Source organism: Cicer arietinum, chromosome 6, assembly GCF_000331145.2.
Source record: "Cicer arietinum cultivar CDC Frontier isolate Library 1 chromosome 6, Cicar.CDCFrontier_v2.0, whole genome shotgun sequence".
In the NCBI taxonomy this organism is placed as follows: domain Eukaryota; kingdom Viridiplantae; phylum Streptophyta; class Magnoliopsida; order Fabales; family Fabaceae; genus Cicer; species Cicer arietinum.
This window is the reverse complement of record NC_021165.2, coordinates 68,060,062-68,078,086: the sequence shown is the minus strand read 5'-3', so window position 1 is coordinate 68,078,086 and position 18,025 is coordinate 68,060,062. Positions and strand designations below refer to the sequence as shown.

General features: G+C 33.6%; 1 protein-coding gene and 1 pseudogene across 2 annotated transcripts; one reads left to right on the top strand and one right to left on the bottom strand.

Annotated features, from left to right (window-relative positions):
- The first annotated feature begins 353 nt into the window (after positions 1 to 353).
- On the top strand, positions 354 to 6,471 carry LOC101506028 (beta-glucosidase 12-like). Of its 2 annotated transcripts, XM_073370337.1 has the most exons (14): positions 354 to 495; positions 670 to 773; positions 1,376 to 1,445; positions 2,587 to 2,645; positions 3,170 to 3,245; positions 3,337 to 3,414; positions 3,504 to 3,591; positions 3,989 to 4,166; positions 4,297 to 4,412; positions 4,665 to 4,888; positions 5,114 to 5,145; positions 5,252 to 5,354; positions 5,442 to 5,550; positions 6,161 to 6,471. In XM_073370337.1, the coding sequence occupies exons 1-14, from the start codon at positions 468 to 470 to the stop codon at positions 6,330 to 6,332; spliced, it is 1,437 nt and encodes a 478-aa protein (XP_073226438.1). In that variant the 5' UTR covers positions 354 to 467; the 3' UTR covers positions 6,333 to 6,471. The 2 variants fall into 2 exon arrangements, with proteins under 2 accessions (XP_073226438.1, XP_012573129.2); XM_012717675.3 differs by lacking the exon at positions 354 to 495 and having other exon boundaries at positions 560 to 773.
- A 108-nt stretch (positions 6,472 to 6,579) lies between these two features.
- Positions 6,580 to 8,191, bottom strand: LOC101505703 (linoleate 13S-lipoxygenase 2-1, chloroplastic-like; annotated as a pseudogene).
- Positions 8,192 to 18,025: the final 9,834 nt, after the last annotated feature.

Sequence of the window (18,025 nt, the reverse complement as noted above, 5' to 3'; positions counted from 1 at the left end):
ATAGATTCTGTAGCAACCTAATCCAAATTCGCTTGAGACCAACCTGTAGTGCATAGAATTATATTGATTTGTAGCACTTATATTTGTATTTATATATTCTACTTTTTATAAATACTTTTCACATCAATGAGAGAGTTTTTTTTTTTGTTCAACTGAGTTACGTTATACTTTTTAACATCAAGTGTTTTACTAACAAAATGTCCATTTCCTTGATTAATATTAGTATCAACGTACACGTTAGAAAGTACTTTACACTGATCAGTTTTTTTATAATTATTTAATGTCAGATGTAACAGTAAATGACAGTCATGTAACTCCAAACATATTCTGATTTTCATATGCAAAGAATTTTAATTTTTTTCTTTTTCTGAGGATACTAACAAAGAATAAAGAGGAACTATATAAATTATTAAAACATCAAGTGCATTCAAACACAAGTTAGGCATACTCTAATTTTCCATTCTCCCATGTCTTGTCTCCTGTCATGTACAAGTGGTAGTTTTCCTATATATCCCTTTCATCTTGAAAAATAATAAAGTTTCATATATATCTATATTCACTTCCATATTAATTGTAATTTGGAAATTGTGATGGGCATGGCATTCAATAGCTATCTATATCTCCTCTACCTTGGTGTCTTGACTCTTATTATTATCTCTTCTGTTACAGAAATCACTGAAGCTGTTACTCCTACACTTGTTGATAATGCTTCTCTAAACCGTAATAGTTTTCCCCCAGGTTTCATTTTTGGTACTGCATCCTCCTCCTACCAGGTGAGTTTGTAGATTTGTGGAGATAGATTATCTGTTTCACATCTTCATAAGATTATCCGAAAGTCTAAGCAAATACTCCATTCCTTTCAAATATTTTAAGGTTCGAACACTCATATTAAACAACAACAAAATTATAAAAGCATAGAACTATTTACCTTTGATTCATTTAATGTATGTTTCTCATTTTTGTTAGAGTAGAAAGGAAAATATGTATTTAAGTTTAACTGTATCTTGATTTTCTAAAGCAACAAAAATAAAATAACTTAAAAACCAAAGATTAGTGTGTTTGGAAACTTCAGTTTTCACGTTGAAGACTCGCGTCCAACCAAAAGGTACAACTAGTAACTTCATATTTGCGGTTAGTTGCTCTCACCATGTTACATAAGAATAGGAGGTTAATTTGTATGGTATGGTTTTTGAACAACGTTAATAACAAATTATTTAATATAAACTTTTCAATACATTGATTAGTTAAAATCTATATGAGTCTCACTAAATTTATACGAGATCCACCATGATTTGGTGGGATTCATATACATTTTAATCAAATAAAGAGAATGTGTTACTTATACTTCTCATAATTTTTTGTGTTGATGACGTAGTACGAAGGAGCTGCGAATGAAGGTGGAAGAGGACAATGTATATGGGATTACTATACTCATAAACACCCAGGTATATTTCCTTATTTATTTATTTTTTGAAAAACAATTCTTTATTCTTTATTTCTTTCCTTAATTTAACCCTTAATTATCTCAATTTGGTGAATAACTTGAATGGAGAATAAAAGGTGTTTGATTCACATGTTCTGTTTTATTAATTAACTAGTGGGTCCACACCATGCACAAGTAAAAATTTAATCATATTTTTAAGAAATATAAATATATTTCTTTCCTTAATATTATGGATTATTGATTACGCAAGTTTTTGAAGTATTTATGTGAGATTAATTAGTATACATTATTTGTAAAATATTTTACGACAAATCACAAATATTCGTATATGAGTTTAGAAATAATTAAATTTAAAATTAATCGGTTTCAATAATCTAATCATTATAATTCATTTATTATTTATTTATTATTTATAAAATTATATTTAAATTGATTTAATTCCGTAACTCGAAGAGAGGTGGTTAAAATAAATGTGATGTGCATGTGAGTGTGCCTGAAAGCAATATGTGACAACCAAAAGCTTCAAAACCAAAGAAATTTAAAGTCACAATTACTGGACCATGCTTCTTTAACCTCTAGCAATAAATATTTTTCTAATCCGAACTTAACATACAGAATGAAGCTCCTCTTTTGTCTTTAAAATTGGACATGTTCTGTTTTTTTTTGGTAAATAAATGGGCATGTTCAAGAAGTCAATTTGTGGATGGGAAAAGTATTTCTTGAGATAACATTAAAATTGAATATCCGTAAGGTCTAATTAACTGACAAATGTTAATATTGTTAGACTGAATATTATGTCGTAGGTTTGAATTTGAGACGTCACAATTATGTGACAAATTGAATACCGAAGAAAAGAAACAGCGCATCAATCAAGATATTTAATTTGATAATCGTAATGCAACTCCCTGTGGCTTTTGGTAGTAGTGTTTTTTTGGTAAATTTTTAGGTACTCATGAAAAAGTTGGATATCCTACCTATAAAATACAATTACCCATGGTTTAAATTTATTTAAAAAATAATCAAGTATAAAAAGATGTGTCCTCAAATAATTGAGTGTTGTAGTATACTCAACAAAAATTTAAATTACCAGAGTGTTTACTTTTATTGTTTTTTAATGTGGTAATTGGTGTTATTGCATGCAGAGAGAATAATGGATAGAAGCAATGGAGATGTAGCAGTTGATCAGTATCACCGTTATAAGGTACATCCAATTGGATATACATTTTTTACGGCTATCTTCTAAATTTTATATCATTGTAATTTTTATATGTCAAAATCCATCAACTATTATAATTTTTGTATGATTTTATCATAAGTGGAATTTGACATAGTTAAGCGCCCATTTGTTACATATTATGAAAAAATATTTAATAAAGATAAATTACATTTCTTTAAAATATCATCTATAAAAAATGAGTATGAAGATAAACTACTAGAAAATAGCTTCTTATTTAAAGTAGTTTTTAATTCTTTTAAGATTTGCATTTTTCAAAATTCTCCAACAAATAAATAAAAACTCTAAAAGTGATTTTTTTATAAATAAATTGTAACAAACAGACTATGAACTTTTAGATATTAATTATCAATATCTCCCGCTCAAAAGTCTCTTGCATTAAGGAACATAGCAGAGATATAATATTATCATATATTTAGCCTTATGAAGCTCTAATATTTTGTTTGCAATTTTATCTAGTATATTTACTAATCAATTTTACATCTTAATAGGAAGATGTTGCAATCATGAAGCATATGAATACAGATGCATACAGATTCTCCATCTCTTGGTCAAGGATATTGCCAAGTAATAACAAATGTTGAATTTAGTCACATACTTTAACAGTTTAGTATAGTTGAATCTTTCATTTACATTAACATCTCTAACCAATATGCAGAAGGAAAAGTAAATGCAGGTATAAACCAAGAAGGAATCAAATATTACAACAACCTGATCAATGAGCTACTTGATAATGGTAGTGCATAGTCGATACTTTTATTAGTAATATCATATTCATGATGTTCATAATCATAGTAATATTAACTGATGGAGTTATTGATCCAGGTCTGATACCATTCGTGACTCTTTTGCATTTGGATCTTCCCCAAGCCTTAGAAGACAAGTATGGTGGTTTCTTGAGCCCTGATATCATGTAAGTAAGAGCATGACACAAATTTTCATTCAAGCAATAATAAATTGATGGCTGCTTATATATAGCAGCGTTGAATTCCTAGTTTGTCGACCAATATTTCAAATCATGAATACAACAACCCACGAATAAACATTCACGAACCAAGTCACAAACATCTATTTCTTCAAAAAAACAAAAGTCACAAACATCTATAATCACAAACCATGAGTTAAAGCACAAGCCACAAACAAAGAGAAGAACCATGATAGTATTAAAACTTTTAAACTATTCTAAAATATCCAACATTTCTATGTGCATGGTCTATGATAGAGTATTACAGCGTTGTTCGATCTATGTAGTTGACCATACCTAATTATATAAGGTTGGGTTGTTATTGTTGTTGAATTTCTATGTGCAGAAATGATTTCCAAGACTATGCAGAGTTATGCTTCAAGGAATTTGGAGACAGAGTGAAACATTGGATTACTCTTAATGAGCCATTCTCTTACAGTATGAGTACAGAACCTTACATGGCTTCTCACAACCAACTCCTTGCTCATGCAGCTGCTGTCAAAATGTATAAAACCAATTATCAGGTACAACACTGAAGAATCATTAACCATTTAACCTTTATCCTTTTGTTTATGCATGTTCCATATTATTAGTAATAGAATTCTTGTTTTTGTTATGAGTGTCCAAAACATTAATTAACTTGAATGGATACAGGCGTCTCAAAATGGTTCAATAGGCATCACCTTAAATTGTCACTGGTTTTTGCCATTCTCAAATGATATATTAGATCAACAAGCTGCCCTACGTGCTCTTGATTTCATGTTTGGATGGTAATGGCTATATTCTACTACTCTACTTTGTGTGTGTAAAGTTTTAAATATATGTCGGTGACTGCAATTTTGACCATAATGTCAAGGTTTTAATTTACCTGTGTTACTGCAATTACAGCTGCATCAGACGCATTTTTCCGCAATTGTCTACAAAATCATGAATTGTAACATAATAGCTGGCACAATTTAAAACCTAGTACATATGTGTGTGTTCATGTTATGGTTCATGGTTCTTAATAGATTTGTTTGCAGGTTTATGCAGCCAATGACAACAGGAAATTATCCATCAACCATGGTGTCTTTTGTGGGAAACAAATTGCCAAAGTTCACTGAAGAGCAATCCAAGATGCTTATTGGCTCATTTGATTTTATTGGAATCAATTACTACACTGCCAATTATGCTGCCAATATACCCCTTTCAAATAATGACACAAGCAAACCTAGCTATCTCAAGGATAGTCATCTCAATTTAACAAGTAACAACACCTTGATCACAACTCATAATGAAGAATTTTCATTATATATAATATGATTTATGACCACGAAATTAAGTTATATAAAATAAATATGCATCAATTGATTAAATGGAAATAGTCATAGAACATTGATAGAATGTAATACTTTCTTTCATTTTTTATTCCAAGAAAAGAAGATAATTTCTTTGTTTAATGTAATATATTTGCTGCAATGACTTATGCCAGCTGAACGTAACGGGATACCAATTGGACCAAGGGTGAGTAAGACTCTCTTGCAGTTAATTACTGTTTTATCTGATTCTTTATTTCTATGATTTACTTTGTTTGATGAATAACAAATTAAGAAACACCATTTATGTATAGGCTGCTTCACCTTGGCTATTTGTTTATCCAAGGGGGATTCAAGAACTACTATTGTACATAAAGACAAACTATAACAACCCTTTGATTTACATAACAGAAAATGGTAATACTTTAATTACATTCTTTTTTTTCTGATCAAGTCAACTGTCTAGTAAACTAAAATTTTCAAATTTTAAAAACTAAATTATAGGCATTGACGAGATCAATGATCCAACACTACCACTTGAAGAGGCGCTCATGGATACTTATAGAATTGATTACTTTCATCGTCATCTTTATTATATTTCATCTGCAATCAAGTAAGTGGGCATCACCTCTCTACTTATTTCATAATGAATTATCTTAGTTTCACATACTATCCTTTTTATAGTTTCCTTTCGGACTTTAGGGTGAGAAAGTGTTTCATATAATCTATGGTGGACCATGCTTAAAAGCTATTTAAAACACTAACAGTGATCTGTGCTGCTCTTCACAAGTAGGAAGTTCATGTTATTGTTTGTTTTCATCACTGAGACGATGATCCAATCAATACATGTTTGGAAGAATACAAGGAAAACGGAAATTAGTGTCTTGAAACTCAACGTGTATTTGTTTTCTCTTGTTTTGTTGAATTTGAAACAATTAGACATCATCTTAGCTATAAAGATGTGGACCATGAACTTCAACTTAAACGGGGCGATGTATGTCATCATCTATGTTTTGAACAATTTTCAAGCATCCGTCTATCATAGACCGCATGTGACAGTTCCCCACCTTAGCAATTGCCATTTTTACAACATACTTAACATTTTTCTTTCTTTTTCTTATCTCACTCTTTGCTATGAGATATCGAACTGTTTTATTCCTATCAAATTTAGTTTTATGCATTTTAATTAACTCTATTATTATTTGCTGGTTTTTTGTACTAAGGCATGGTGTGAAAGTACAAGGATATTTTGCATGGTCACTTTTGGACAACTTTGAATGGATTGCCGGCTACACAGTGCGTTTTGGAATTAACTTCGTTGATTACAGAGATAATCTTAAAAGACACAGAAAGCTCTCTGCTCATTGGTTTAAGAAATTTCTTAAAAAAGACTAAAGTTACAATTTGATGTATGTCATGATGATCCCCAGTAATGTGATATGAACTGGTCATTAATCAAGAACAACTTTAATTTTAAATTATTTTTCTTAACTTGTAAGTATTTATATATCTGTTATAATCGCTTTAATTTTTAGTGATGTTCTGTTTTGAGTTATCTATTACATACTACATTGAGATTAGGGAGTAGAAAATAGAAAACATAAAAGGATACATGTATATGAAAATTCAGTATGTGTGACTGTGTGTCATGTTTAATTTAAAGCCTACCAAGGTATGTCTGCGTGCAACTGTGAGACTAATTTGACGAGATAACTGACGTTCATTTAAGGGGTTGAATTCTTCCAATATATATTTTTTCATACACATGATCAGGGTTTGAACTCACAATCTAATGGTTAAGAAAACCAAGCATCTAGCAAATAAACATAAATTCAACACTATAACATGTGTCGAAAACAGGTAACATGAGACTGATACATGCATAACATCAATTTGTCAATTTTAAATAGATATACTACAAGGAACCCCCATTCCTGTCACACCTGGTTTTGAGAAAGGCTTCAAAAGCTCATAAGGGACAATGCCAGCTCCATTTCTGTTCTTCAACTTTGGATTCTCATTCCTTTCATCAATCAACTGTTCATGTTTCTTCAACCTATCCCTAAATCTTTCAAAGGCAGCATATATGACAGGATCTTCAGCCCATGATGGTTCCATTTTCTCACCTATGTATTCCTCATCAGGTGAATGAGTTGACAATATATCCAACACAGCCATCACCCTAGTTGCTTGAAGTTGTGAAGGAAAGCGCTTTAGAAGTGCCCTTTCTGGTTTTGCAATGAATTTTTTCCACTCTTCATCTGTAGGGTCCTCATTTGGCATTTTAGTTCTAGTAAAAGTTGGCCTATTTGGGAAATAACCACCATAAGCATATTGTCCAAAGTTCACAGCGGCATGGTGACCAGAAGTTACCCATATGATTGTATTGAGTATTCCAATGAGGTGTTTGGAGTTTTAAGAATTGGCCACCATGGTTCATCTTTTTTGTCGGCATGGCCGTGCGTCCAAATCTCGGTCCACCATGCTTGCAGCTCTTGATCTGACTCTACAATAATGGTTGACATAATCAGTTACCCAGAGTTTTATAGTGTCCCATAGGAGGAGTCCATCATTTGCAAAGGGATAGTCTTGAATTGTTAGCCTTAGTCCATGTGGAGCAAATGGATCTTCCACAGCCATACCCCTATCATATAAGGATTATAAATAAGTTTGTTAGAAATAGAAAATTCGGTTCTAATGTAAGAGAGGTTATTGTGCCTAAATCTCCGACAACAAAAGAGGTTACTGTAATTTTCTATTGTGTAATGAATTGGAGTTACATAGTACAAAGCTTAGTTTAAATATTGTGATTCTGCTATGATCGAGCATGTGCCAATTTATAAATGATATGAACCATACTCAACAATATGTATGTGTTTGTGCGCGCGTTTATTCATTATATTAATTTTGATCATTCATGATTAAATCTAATGATGAAGGTTCGCTCCTATATTACTCAATGTGTGTGCACACATGCGTCGAGTTACTTGACTACCTTTGAATAAGGTCTGCGGGTAGACTGTGTGTCAAACCGCCATTCGAGATCATAGGCAGCAGAGCAAACCTCCATAGAATACTTTCCAGGTCAAAATGAGCTCTCAATTGTGCCTCCAGCGTTGATAAGAGCTTCACGTGCAAGAGCATTAACCTCCACTGTGTAACGAAAATGAGGGAGTAGCAATTTGTATATAGGATGCATCACACTAAGTTGCCTATTAGTTGCAATAACATATGGCTCTGTCACACAATGTGTTCTCAACCTACCACACAAAACAAAAATTTAATGTTAAATATGACCTGCAACAATAGGCTCCTCCAGTGTCGTTTAATGTTAAAATGTCCAACATCATACGTATTATTTATGTTACTTATCAATCACTAACAAGCTGATGATAACCTGAATCATGTGCAAGAACATGAGCCTTTGCTATCCTCCAAAGCCAAACACTAGTTGAGTGCCAAGAAGGTGCAAAAACTTGCTTCCATTGAGCTTTTCCATCCATTGGTGGTCTAGTAAGCTCAGTGGCAAGTGGTCTCAGTGTCTCATCTGGAGTTAGAAAGTAATGTTTTTCCCTTCAATTTCCGTACTTTGCTAACAAAAGGTAAAAGTATGTCATGGTAATCTAGCATGAATAGCTTCTTTTGTTCAATTGCCTACAAGACCATACATTTTCATCTAAAATTATAACATGAATCAAAAATGTAATATGGGGTAGGTGCCCCTTAAAAAAACACTAGTAAAAATATTTGTGTTAGAATCCAAGATAATGAAATTAAATTATAAGTAATATAATTGTATATCACATCATTGAATAAATAAATTAAATGATTTAAACCTATTGTACAGAAAGTTGATGGGAAATTCAACAACAAATAACAATAACAACTCTAACAGAACAATATGCAGCGCATAATCAATTTCCCAAACTTGCAAGAATCTGTGAGGAGCAACAACAAATAATCACAACAATTAAAATCACTACCACAAATGACACAATAATTTTTAACGTGGAAAAACCTTCTCAATGTGAGAAGTAAACAACCACGGGACCAAGCCAGTAATAGAGTTTCACTATGATCAAAATATGGGTACAAGAGAGTTTCAAATATGACACAATATGTGCAAGCCCGTGTGTCTCACTTAACCAAGTGGAGAGAGGTCAGATTAGTGGGAGAGAGAGAGCTGAATTCAGAGAGTGAGACAAAGAGAAAAGTGAGAGAGGAAGAGCAAAACCCATTTTCGCATAAAACAGAGCAGCTGCACTAGATTCGCGATTTCTCCTTCGTTCACTGTCAGATCGGGCTGAAATTTAGACAGCAGGTTCGTGACTCATGGCACTTCAATCTGACCGGTTGGATCATCGATCAGAGGTCTGAGGTGGGAGAAATTGACCTCGGACAGTAGCATTTCTTCCTGGTTTTTCTGCTGAACTTTGTTCTCAATTTCACGCTTGTTTTCTCATTGTTTTGGTTGATTGTTGTGCTGGTTATTTTTGACTGGTTACTGAGCACAAATTTGTGCCATATTTGAAACTCTTGTACCCATATTTTGATCATAGTGGAGCTCTATTACTGCCTTGGTCCCGTGGTTGTTTACTCCTCACATTGAGAATTTTTCCAGTTAAAAATTATTGTGTCCTTTGTGGTAGTGATTTTAGTTGCTGCGATTATTTGTTGTTGCTCCTCACAGATTCTTGAGAAATTGATTATCCGCTGCATATTGCTCTGTTAGAGTTGTTATTGTTATTTGTTGTTGAATTTCCCATCAGAGTGGCATCAGAGCTCTTTGGTTAAGGGGTTGTTTGACTTGTTTGAATGATGAAGGCAAATACAAATAGAATGATTTGTTTGAATGACACTAATTATCACTTATGGAAGGAAAAAATGAAGGATCTGTTATTTGTGAAGAATTTGCTGATTGCTAGTGAGAAGCCAGAATTTTACATCACGGCTTCTAACAGCTTTCTTCTCAACTGGATCATACAGCTTGTAGCCAAACTCAGGTTCCTTGCATGATAATCACACTCAAAACTCTAATCCTCATCAGTCTTGGATTCTGGCTTCTCACTAGCAAACATATGAAGATGCAAATTATTCACAAATAACAAATCCTTCATTTTTTCCTTCCATAAGTGATAATTAGTGTCATTCAAACAAATAATTCTATTTGTATTTGCCTCCATCATTCAAACAAGTCAAACAGCCCCTTAACCAAAGAGCTCTGATGCCACTCTGATGGGAAATTCAACAACAAATAACAATAACAACTCTAACATAGCAATATGCAGCGGATAATCAATTTCTCAAACTTGCAAGATCTGTGAGGAGCAACAACAACTAATCACATTAACTAAAATCACTACCACAAAGGACACAATAATTTTTAACGTGGAAAAACCTTCTCAATGTGAGAAGTAAACAACCACGGGACCAAGCCAATAATAGAGCTCCACTATGATCAAAATATGGGTACAAAAGAGTTTCAAATATGGCACAAAAGGTAACCAGCACAACAATCAGCCAAAACAATGAGAAAACAAGCAAGAAATTGAGAACAAAGTTCAACAGAAAACCCAGGAAAAACTGCTACTGTCCGAGCTCAATTTCTCCCACCTCTGATCGACGATCCAACCGGTCAGATTGAAGTGCCATGAGTCCCGAACCTGCTGTCTAAATTTCAGCCCGATCTGACGGTGAACGAAGGAGAAATCGCGAACTAGTGCAGCTGCTCTGTTTTATGCGAAAATGGGTTTTGCTCTTCCTCTCTCACTTTTCTCTTTGCCTCATTCTCTGAATTCAGCTCTCTCTCTCCCACTAATCTGACCTCTCTCCACTTGATTAAGTAAGACACATGGGCTTGCACATATTGGGCCTTTCTCCATATAGGAAGGGAGTCCAAAACCCAACAAAAGTGTGCCTCCAATCACTTGGTTGATAATTTTTGAGGTGATTGCTGATTCTGCTGGACCATATATATTTGGGTCAAGCTTACTCCTCAATGGCCATTCCTGTCAACAAAAACAAAATTCTCTTTGCTAGATTTTCGGCTAACTCAATTTAAAAAACCGATTTATTTTGGGCTAGAAAATTGTCTATTAAATTTTGGGCTTGATTGACATTTGAGTTAGAAAATGGTGGTCGGTAATCACCCTAATGTTTACTTAAAAATATGCAAAAAGAAAAAAATACTATTTAGATTAGAATTTTAGATAAATCATCAATCTCATTTTCTTTTATCGAAATTAATTTTTTCACTACTAAATCTTAACATCTAGTAAAATGCTGAGAATTGTGGAACTAGAAGAGCATGCATCTAAAAAAATTGTATACAGTTAGATTTTGAATTAGCTCAAAATATGTCAACTTTGAGAAAATATATGACAAACCAACGTCATTCAAACCCGATTTAATATGTGAATAGATTTTTTTTTGTTTTTTGTTTTTGCTGAAATATTGTTTTACAATTTCAGTATAATCTAACCTCAACAAGATACATTGAATTTATAATAGACTTTAACATTATAAAATAATAAATATTAAGAGTTTGACAAGTACGAATCAGCATAAAAAAATCAATTATCCAAATTAATATAATTTGTATTTTAACTCAATTCATTTAACTTTGAGTCCAACTTGAACAGTTGTGAAGTTAGCATTAAATTTATGAGGAAGTAAAATATAACAAGAAAAAAATGGAAGATAATTTTAGAAAAAATATATTAAACTTAACTAATAAACAAAAAAAAATCACAATAATTTTATTTGTATAAAATGTAAATTAAAATAATACAAAGCAAATAAATCTGACATAAGCTATTTAGAAAAAATAGCTTGACGATACTTTAAAGGGTTAATTCATCCATAATTTATATGTATTATTTATTAGACTATCAATCTCGTTTTCAGAGTAACAATTAAGTTACTTGCAAAAAATTAATCATCTATTTAATTTTGAAGTCTTGTCTTGACAATTTTTATAATTGTTGAAGAGATTGAAACTGTCAAACAAGACAAATAAATTTATGAATCAAGTAATAATTTATTAAGTTTTGATAAATAGACTTGTTTGAAATAGCTAAATACTATTTATGATCTTAAATATAAGAAAAAGTAGATTAAATAAAATTAATGTATTTAATTCAAATTTTAAATCAAATACATTAACTTTTTTTATTTTATTTTTGCTTATATTTAATATTGAAATAGTATATATTATTATGGTAGTTAAATATATAAATATACCAACGTATAATAATTGTAGCCTTGGCTATCCCATTCCTAAATTAAGTTTCGCCATTTAACTTAAACAATTCATTTAAATTCAAATATATTTGGTTTTAGTAGCATATTTTGTATTTTGAAATTGCAAACATGCAAACTCAACTTATTAACATGATATTATTTTACTATTATTTGTTCTATTATTGAAGTATTGTTTTTATAATTTAGTTGTTGGGCCATTGGCCTGACATATATTTTATGTATCTTGTCGTGTTTGTTTGTTTTTAAAATATTGAATAATGTGATACAATTTTATCATTTTTTATACATTTAAGTATTGAGAATATTTTTATTTTTTACAATTATTACTCTTTTCTATATGATGACTTACCGACTTAACTATTTTCTCCCAAAAAAACCTATCCCCTGCAAACCAAACAAAACAGAAATTGATGTGACACAATACAATTGAATCTAATAAAACAAAAAAAGAATGATAATTAATGACTCACTGTTCATTGTCTCTGGGGTCTCAAAATGAAGGACATGTGCCCTATCACCAGAAACGGTTTTGACAAGAAAGGATTAAAAGACCAAATTGTGTTATTACTTGCGGTGCAAGTAACTGAGTTTACACTAAGTATTTATATCAAACACTTTGCTGCAGTAACACCATAACAAGCTATTATCAGGATCACCAATGTCATTATAAATATCATAATCATATACTCTTTCAAATCTCTTCCTTTCTCCTTCTCCGTTACCTCATAAATTTTCCAACTCTTTTTCTCTTACTCTTCTTAAACCACTTGGTATCTCTGACGGTTTGTAACACTACATCAATAAAACAAACATCGCATTAATTTCTCTATTATATTATTCATAAATCATAATCAATCAATATATTTTTATAACTTTTTTTACTTTTGTGAAAAAGATCCTCTTCGTAGGACTATCAAACTTTAAGTGAATCTAAGAGTAACAGTCAAAATAAATAGGTTCCTCCACCACGATGGTTTCAAGAAACATCTCCTTATGGTGTTCATTCTCAACCACGACTGGACCAATTTCCCCAAAATCATCTGGAACTTCAAAAACAGCTTCATACTTAACTAAATCTCAACCTTCTTTTGCTTTGTGTGCATATGCTTTTATTCTCTCCTTTTGTATCTAAATACACAACAAATCTATTCACTGTGGGAAAACCCTAATAACGTTGTGCTCAACAATCCATGTCAATTACATGATGAATAGCCAAAGGTGGAAGCGTACCTGTGGGAATTGCCTCTTGATGAAATCCTGCGATGATGATGATAGAGCCAATGGGTTGGGTGATCTTCCTCAGCAAAATACCCTGAAGACCTTGCTCTCTTGATGGGGATAGAGAGAACCAGAGAGTTTTCTCCTTTAGGGTTTGTGATACTGAACAGTCTTGTTGTGTTTGCATTGGGGACCATTACCCCTATATATAACTATTATTAGTTATATCCCAAATTGCAGTATTTCCAATTCAGCCCCTCATTAAATTAGAAACTGCCTGGTATCTACACTATTAATTTTCATAACTATTATGCTCTTTAGCCATAAACTATTATATATTATTTGACCCCTAGTTTATTGGCTAATTATATAATGACACTAACACACTTTATTAATTAATTACATATGTGACCCATAAATCTTACAATCTCCCACTAGTCACACATGTATCCTTAGGAGTGTGTTAGACTTTATGACGTCAAAAATGTCATTATAATTACCTTGAGTATAATCCAAATTGTCCCGTCCATTAATCATATCAGCACATGGAACCAAAGAGGCTTTCGTCATAATAAGCATAACTAAACCCATCAATGATCACCCGTACTGACACAACTAAATGACATAGACCCATTATGAAAAGTGTAGCATGAAAATTACATGAAGTTGGTCAATGCATGTCAATTTTCAACTGGTCCTACTTTATCGAATGAGATCATACCATAACTTAAATGTACAAAGTAACCAAAAACTGAATACTTTAAACTTTATTTCTGATCAGAAAGTCCAAATACAATGTATTTGTACTTTACAATTAAACATAGAACATGAATTACATAATGGACGAAACTCCCACTAAAATCAAGATTCCTCAAACTGTAGCACACCCATGTGAGCAGTATGCTCATGAAAGACCTTGGGTGGTAGACCTTTAGTGAGTGGATCCGCAATCATGGAGTTTGTCCTTAAGTGTTCTATGGATATCTGTCCACTTTGTACCTTCTCTTTAACAACTAGGAACTTAATGTCAATGTGCTTTGACTTGGTTGAGCTCCTATTATTGTTAGAATACAGGACTGCTGATCTATTGTCACAATACAACTTGAGTGGTCTTTCAATCCCTTCAACTATTTGCAGCCCCGTGACAAAATTTCTCAGCCAAATGCCCTGGTCAGATGCCTCATGAATTGCTACGAATTCTGCTGCCATGGTTGATGAAGCAGTAAGACCTTGCTTGGCACTACGCCAAGAAACTGCTCCACCAGCTAACAGAAAGACATAGCCTGAAGTTGATCTTAAGCTGTCTTGGCATCCCGCAAAATCCGAGTCAGAGTACCCAGTGATCTCTAACTGGTCTGACCTCCTATATGTGAGCATGTAGTTTCTTGTTCTCTTCAAATATCTCATGACCCTCTTGGCTGCTTTCCAATGGTCAAGACCTGGATTGCTTAAATATCTGCCTAAAATCCCTACTATGAACGCTATGTCTGGACGCGTACATACTTGGGCATACATAAGACTCCCTACAGCTGAAGCATAAGGGATCTTTTGCATTTCTTGAATTTCCAAACTTCCCTTAGGGCACTGTTTGAGACTAAACTTGTCTCCCTTAGCAACTGGGGTGTCCCCTGGTTTGCAATCCTGTAACCCAAACCTTTTGAGAACCTTATCGATATAGCTCTTTTGTGACAATCCAAGAATACCTCGAGATCTGTCTCGGTGTATCTGAATTCCTAATACAAAAGAGGCGTCACCAAGATCTTTCATCTCAAAATGCTTTGATAGAAATTTCTTAGTTTCGTGCAACATGCCTATATCGTTAGTGGCAAGCAGTATGTCATCAACATACAAGACCAGGAAAATATGTCTGCTCCCACTGAACTTATGATACACACAATCATCAACTGTATTCATCTCAAAACCAAATGAGAGAATTACTTGATGAAATTTATGGTACCATTGACGAGAAGCTTGTTTTAGCCCATAAATGGATTTTCTTAGTTTGCACACCATATTCTTTGGGTCTCCCAACACAAAGTTTTCTGGCTGCACCATATAGATCGTCTCATCAATGTCGCCATTGAGAAAAGCTGTTTTTACATCCATTTGATGAAGCTCCAAATTAAAGTGAGCAACAAGAGCCATGATTATTCTTAAAGAGTCCTTCGATGAAACCGGAGAGAAAGTCTCTTTATAATCAATCCCTTCCTTTTGAGTATAACCCTTAGCTACAAGACGTGCCTTATATCTCTCCACATTACCATTGGAATCCCGCTTGGTTTTAAAAATCCATTTGCAACCAATGGGTTTCTTTCCTTCAGGTAATGGGATAAGTTCCCAAACTGAATTGTCTTGCATAGACTTGTACTCCTCATTCATTGCTTCGATCCACTTATCTGAACGAGAATCTTGCATGGCTTGATGAAAGTTGACTGGGTCGTCTTCCGTCATGCCAACATTTTCCTCTACCTCATTGATAAATACTACATAATCATCCGAAATAGCATTTTTCCTTTCTCTAGTGGATCTCCGCAATGGAGCTGGCTCTTGAGGCACTTGTTCTTGAGGATCTTGAATTTGATCTGGATTTTGTTCTTCCTGAACAACCAGATCATCTTGAGTTTGTTCAATAATGGGAAAGTCAATTGGTGGAAGAATCAGTTCTGGAATTGTTACCGATTCTTCCTCAAAGACAAAATCTTTAACCTTAATCTTCCCCCCAAACTCAATATCCTCAAAGAACGTTGCCGTTCCCGTCTCAAAAATTGTTCTCAAATTAGGATCATAAAATTTATAGCCCCTTGATTTTTCTGAGTACCCTATAAAATAGCTGCTAATTGTTCGGGGTTCAAATTTCTTTTCATTCGGCCTATAAGGCCTTGCCTCAGCTGGACATCCCCAAACATGAAGGTGCTTCAGACTAGGCTTACGCCCAATCCAAAGCTCATAAGGTGTTTTAGCCGCTGCCTTAGTTGGTACTCTATTAAGAATGTATGCTGCTGTTTTTAATGCCTCTCCCCAGAGTGACTCTGGCAAGGTGGAATGACAAATCATACTCCTTACCATATCCTTAAGAGTCCTGTTTCGTCTTTCAGCTACACCATTCATGCTGGGTGACCCCGGCATAGTGTATTGTGGGACGATTCCACATTCCTCTAGGTATTTGGCAAATGGTCCCGGACGTTGTTCACCTGAACCGTCATATCTGCCGTAGTATTCACCACCACGATCAGATTTGACCTTTTTAATTCTTTTATTAAGTTGATTCTCAACTTCTGCCTTAAAGGATTTGAACACGTCTATTGATTGGGACTTTTCGTGAATTAGGTAAAGGTAGGCATATCTAGAATAATCGTCTATGAATGATATAAAATATTGTTGACCATTCCAAGAAGGAGTTGGAAATGGCCCACAGATGTCCGTATGTATCAATTCTAAGACGTCTGTAGCTCTATATGCGCCTAATTTCTTATCTTTAGTCTGTTTTCCTTTAATGCATGCTACACAAACGTTAAAGTCTGTGAAGTCAATGGAATCTAAAATTCCATCTGACACAAGTCGTTCAACTCTATTTTTAGAGATGTGACCTAGACGCTTGTGCCAAAGCACCCCTGAATTGAAATTGTCAATTTTCCGCTTAGTACCACGTGATTCCACATTCAAGGTTTCATTATAGTTAGCCACAGTTTCCAACAAATAAAGATTATCATAACCAGAAAGTAAACCGGTTCCAACAACATTCGAATTTAAAGACAAAGTAAATTCTTTATTCCCGAATGAACAATAATATCCTGATTTGTCCAAATAAGAAATAGAGATCAAATTCCGTCTAAATGACGGTACAACAAAAGTGTCTTTTAAATCCAAATAATGACCGGAACTTAATAATAATCTAAATTTTCCTATGGCTTCAACTTCTACCTTCTTCCCATCTCCTACATAGATCCATCTTTCAGTATCACTAGGCTTTCGGAAGTTCAGGCAACCCTGCATTGAAACACTGATGTTAGTAGTTGCACCAGAGTCTAACCACCAAGTGTTTCTAGGTACTGAAGCTAAATTAACCTCAGAACAGACCAAAGACAGAATCATACCTTTCTTAACACGCCAAGCGTGATATTTGGCACAATCCTTCTTCACGTGTCCAGAACTCCTGCAGAAGAAGCAGTTGTTATCCTTAGTCTGCTTCTTTTGTTCTGGACCCTTAGCAGCAGCTTTGTTCTTGGGCTCCTCAATTCTTTTCCTTTTGCCCTTGTCTTTAGAGATGCTAGTAAAGTGAGCACTTTCAGTCCTATCTTGCTTCAGCCTGTCCTCTTCTTGCACACATAATGAAATGAGCTCATTAAGAGTCCATTTCTCCTTTTGACAATTATAAGTCACCTTAAACTGACTGAATTGCGAAGGAAGAGACAGCAATACTAAATGAATGAGTAAGTCATCTGACAACTCAAGCTTTAGACCTTTAAGCTTAGAAGCAATGTTGGACATCATCATAATGTGCTCTCTTATATTTCCCTTGCCTTGATACTTCATGGAAATTAAATTCTGAAGCAAAGAACTTGTTTCAGCCTTATCACTTTTTACAAAGCGTTTTTCCATCTCAACAA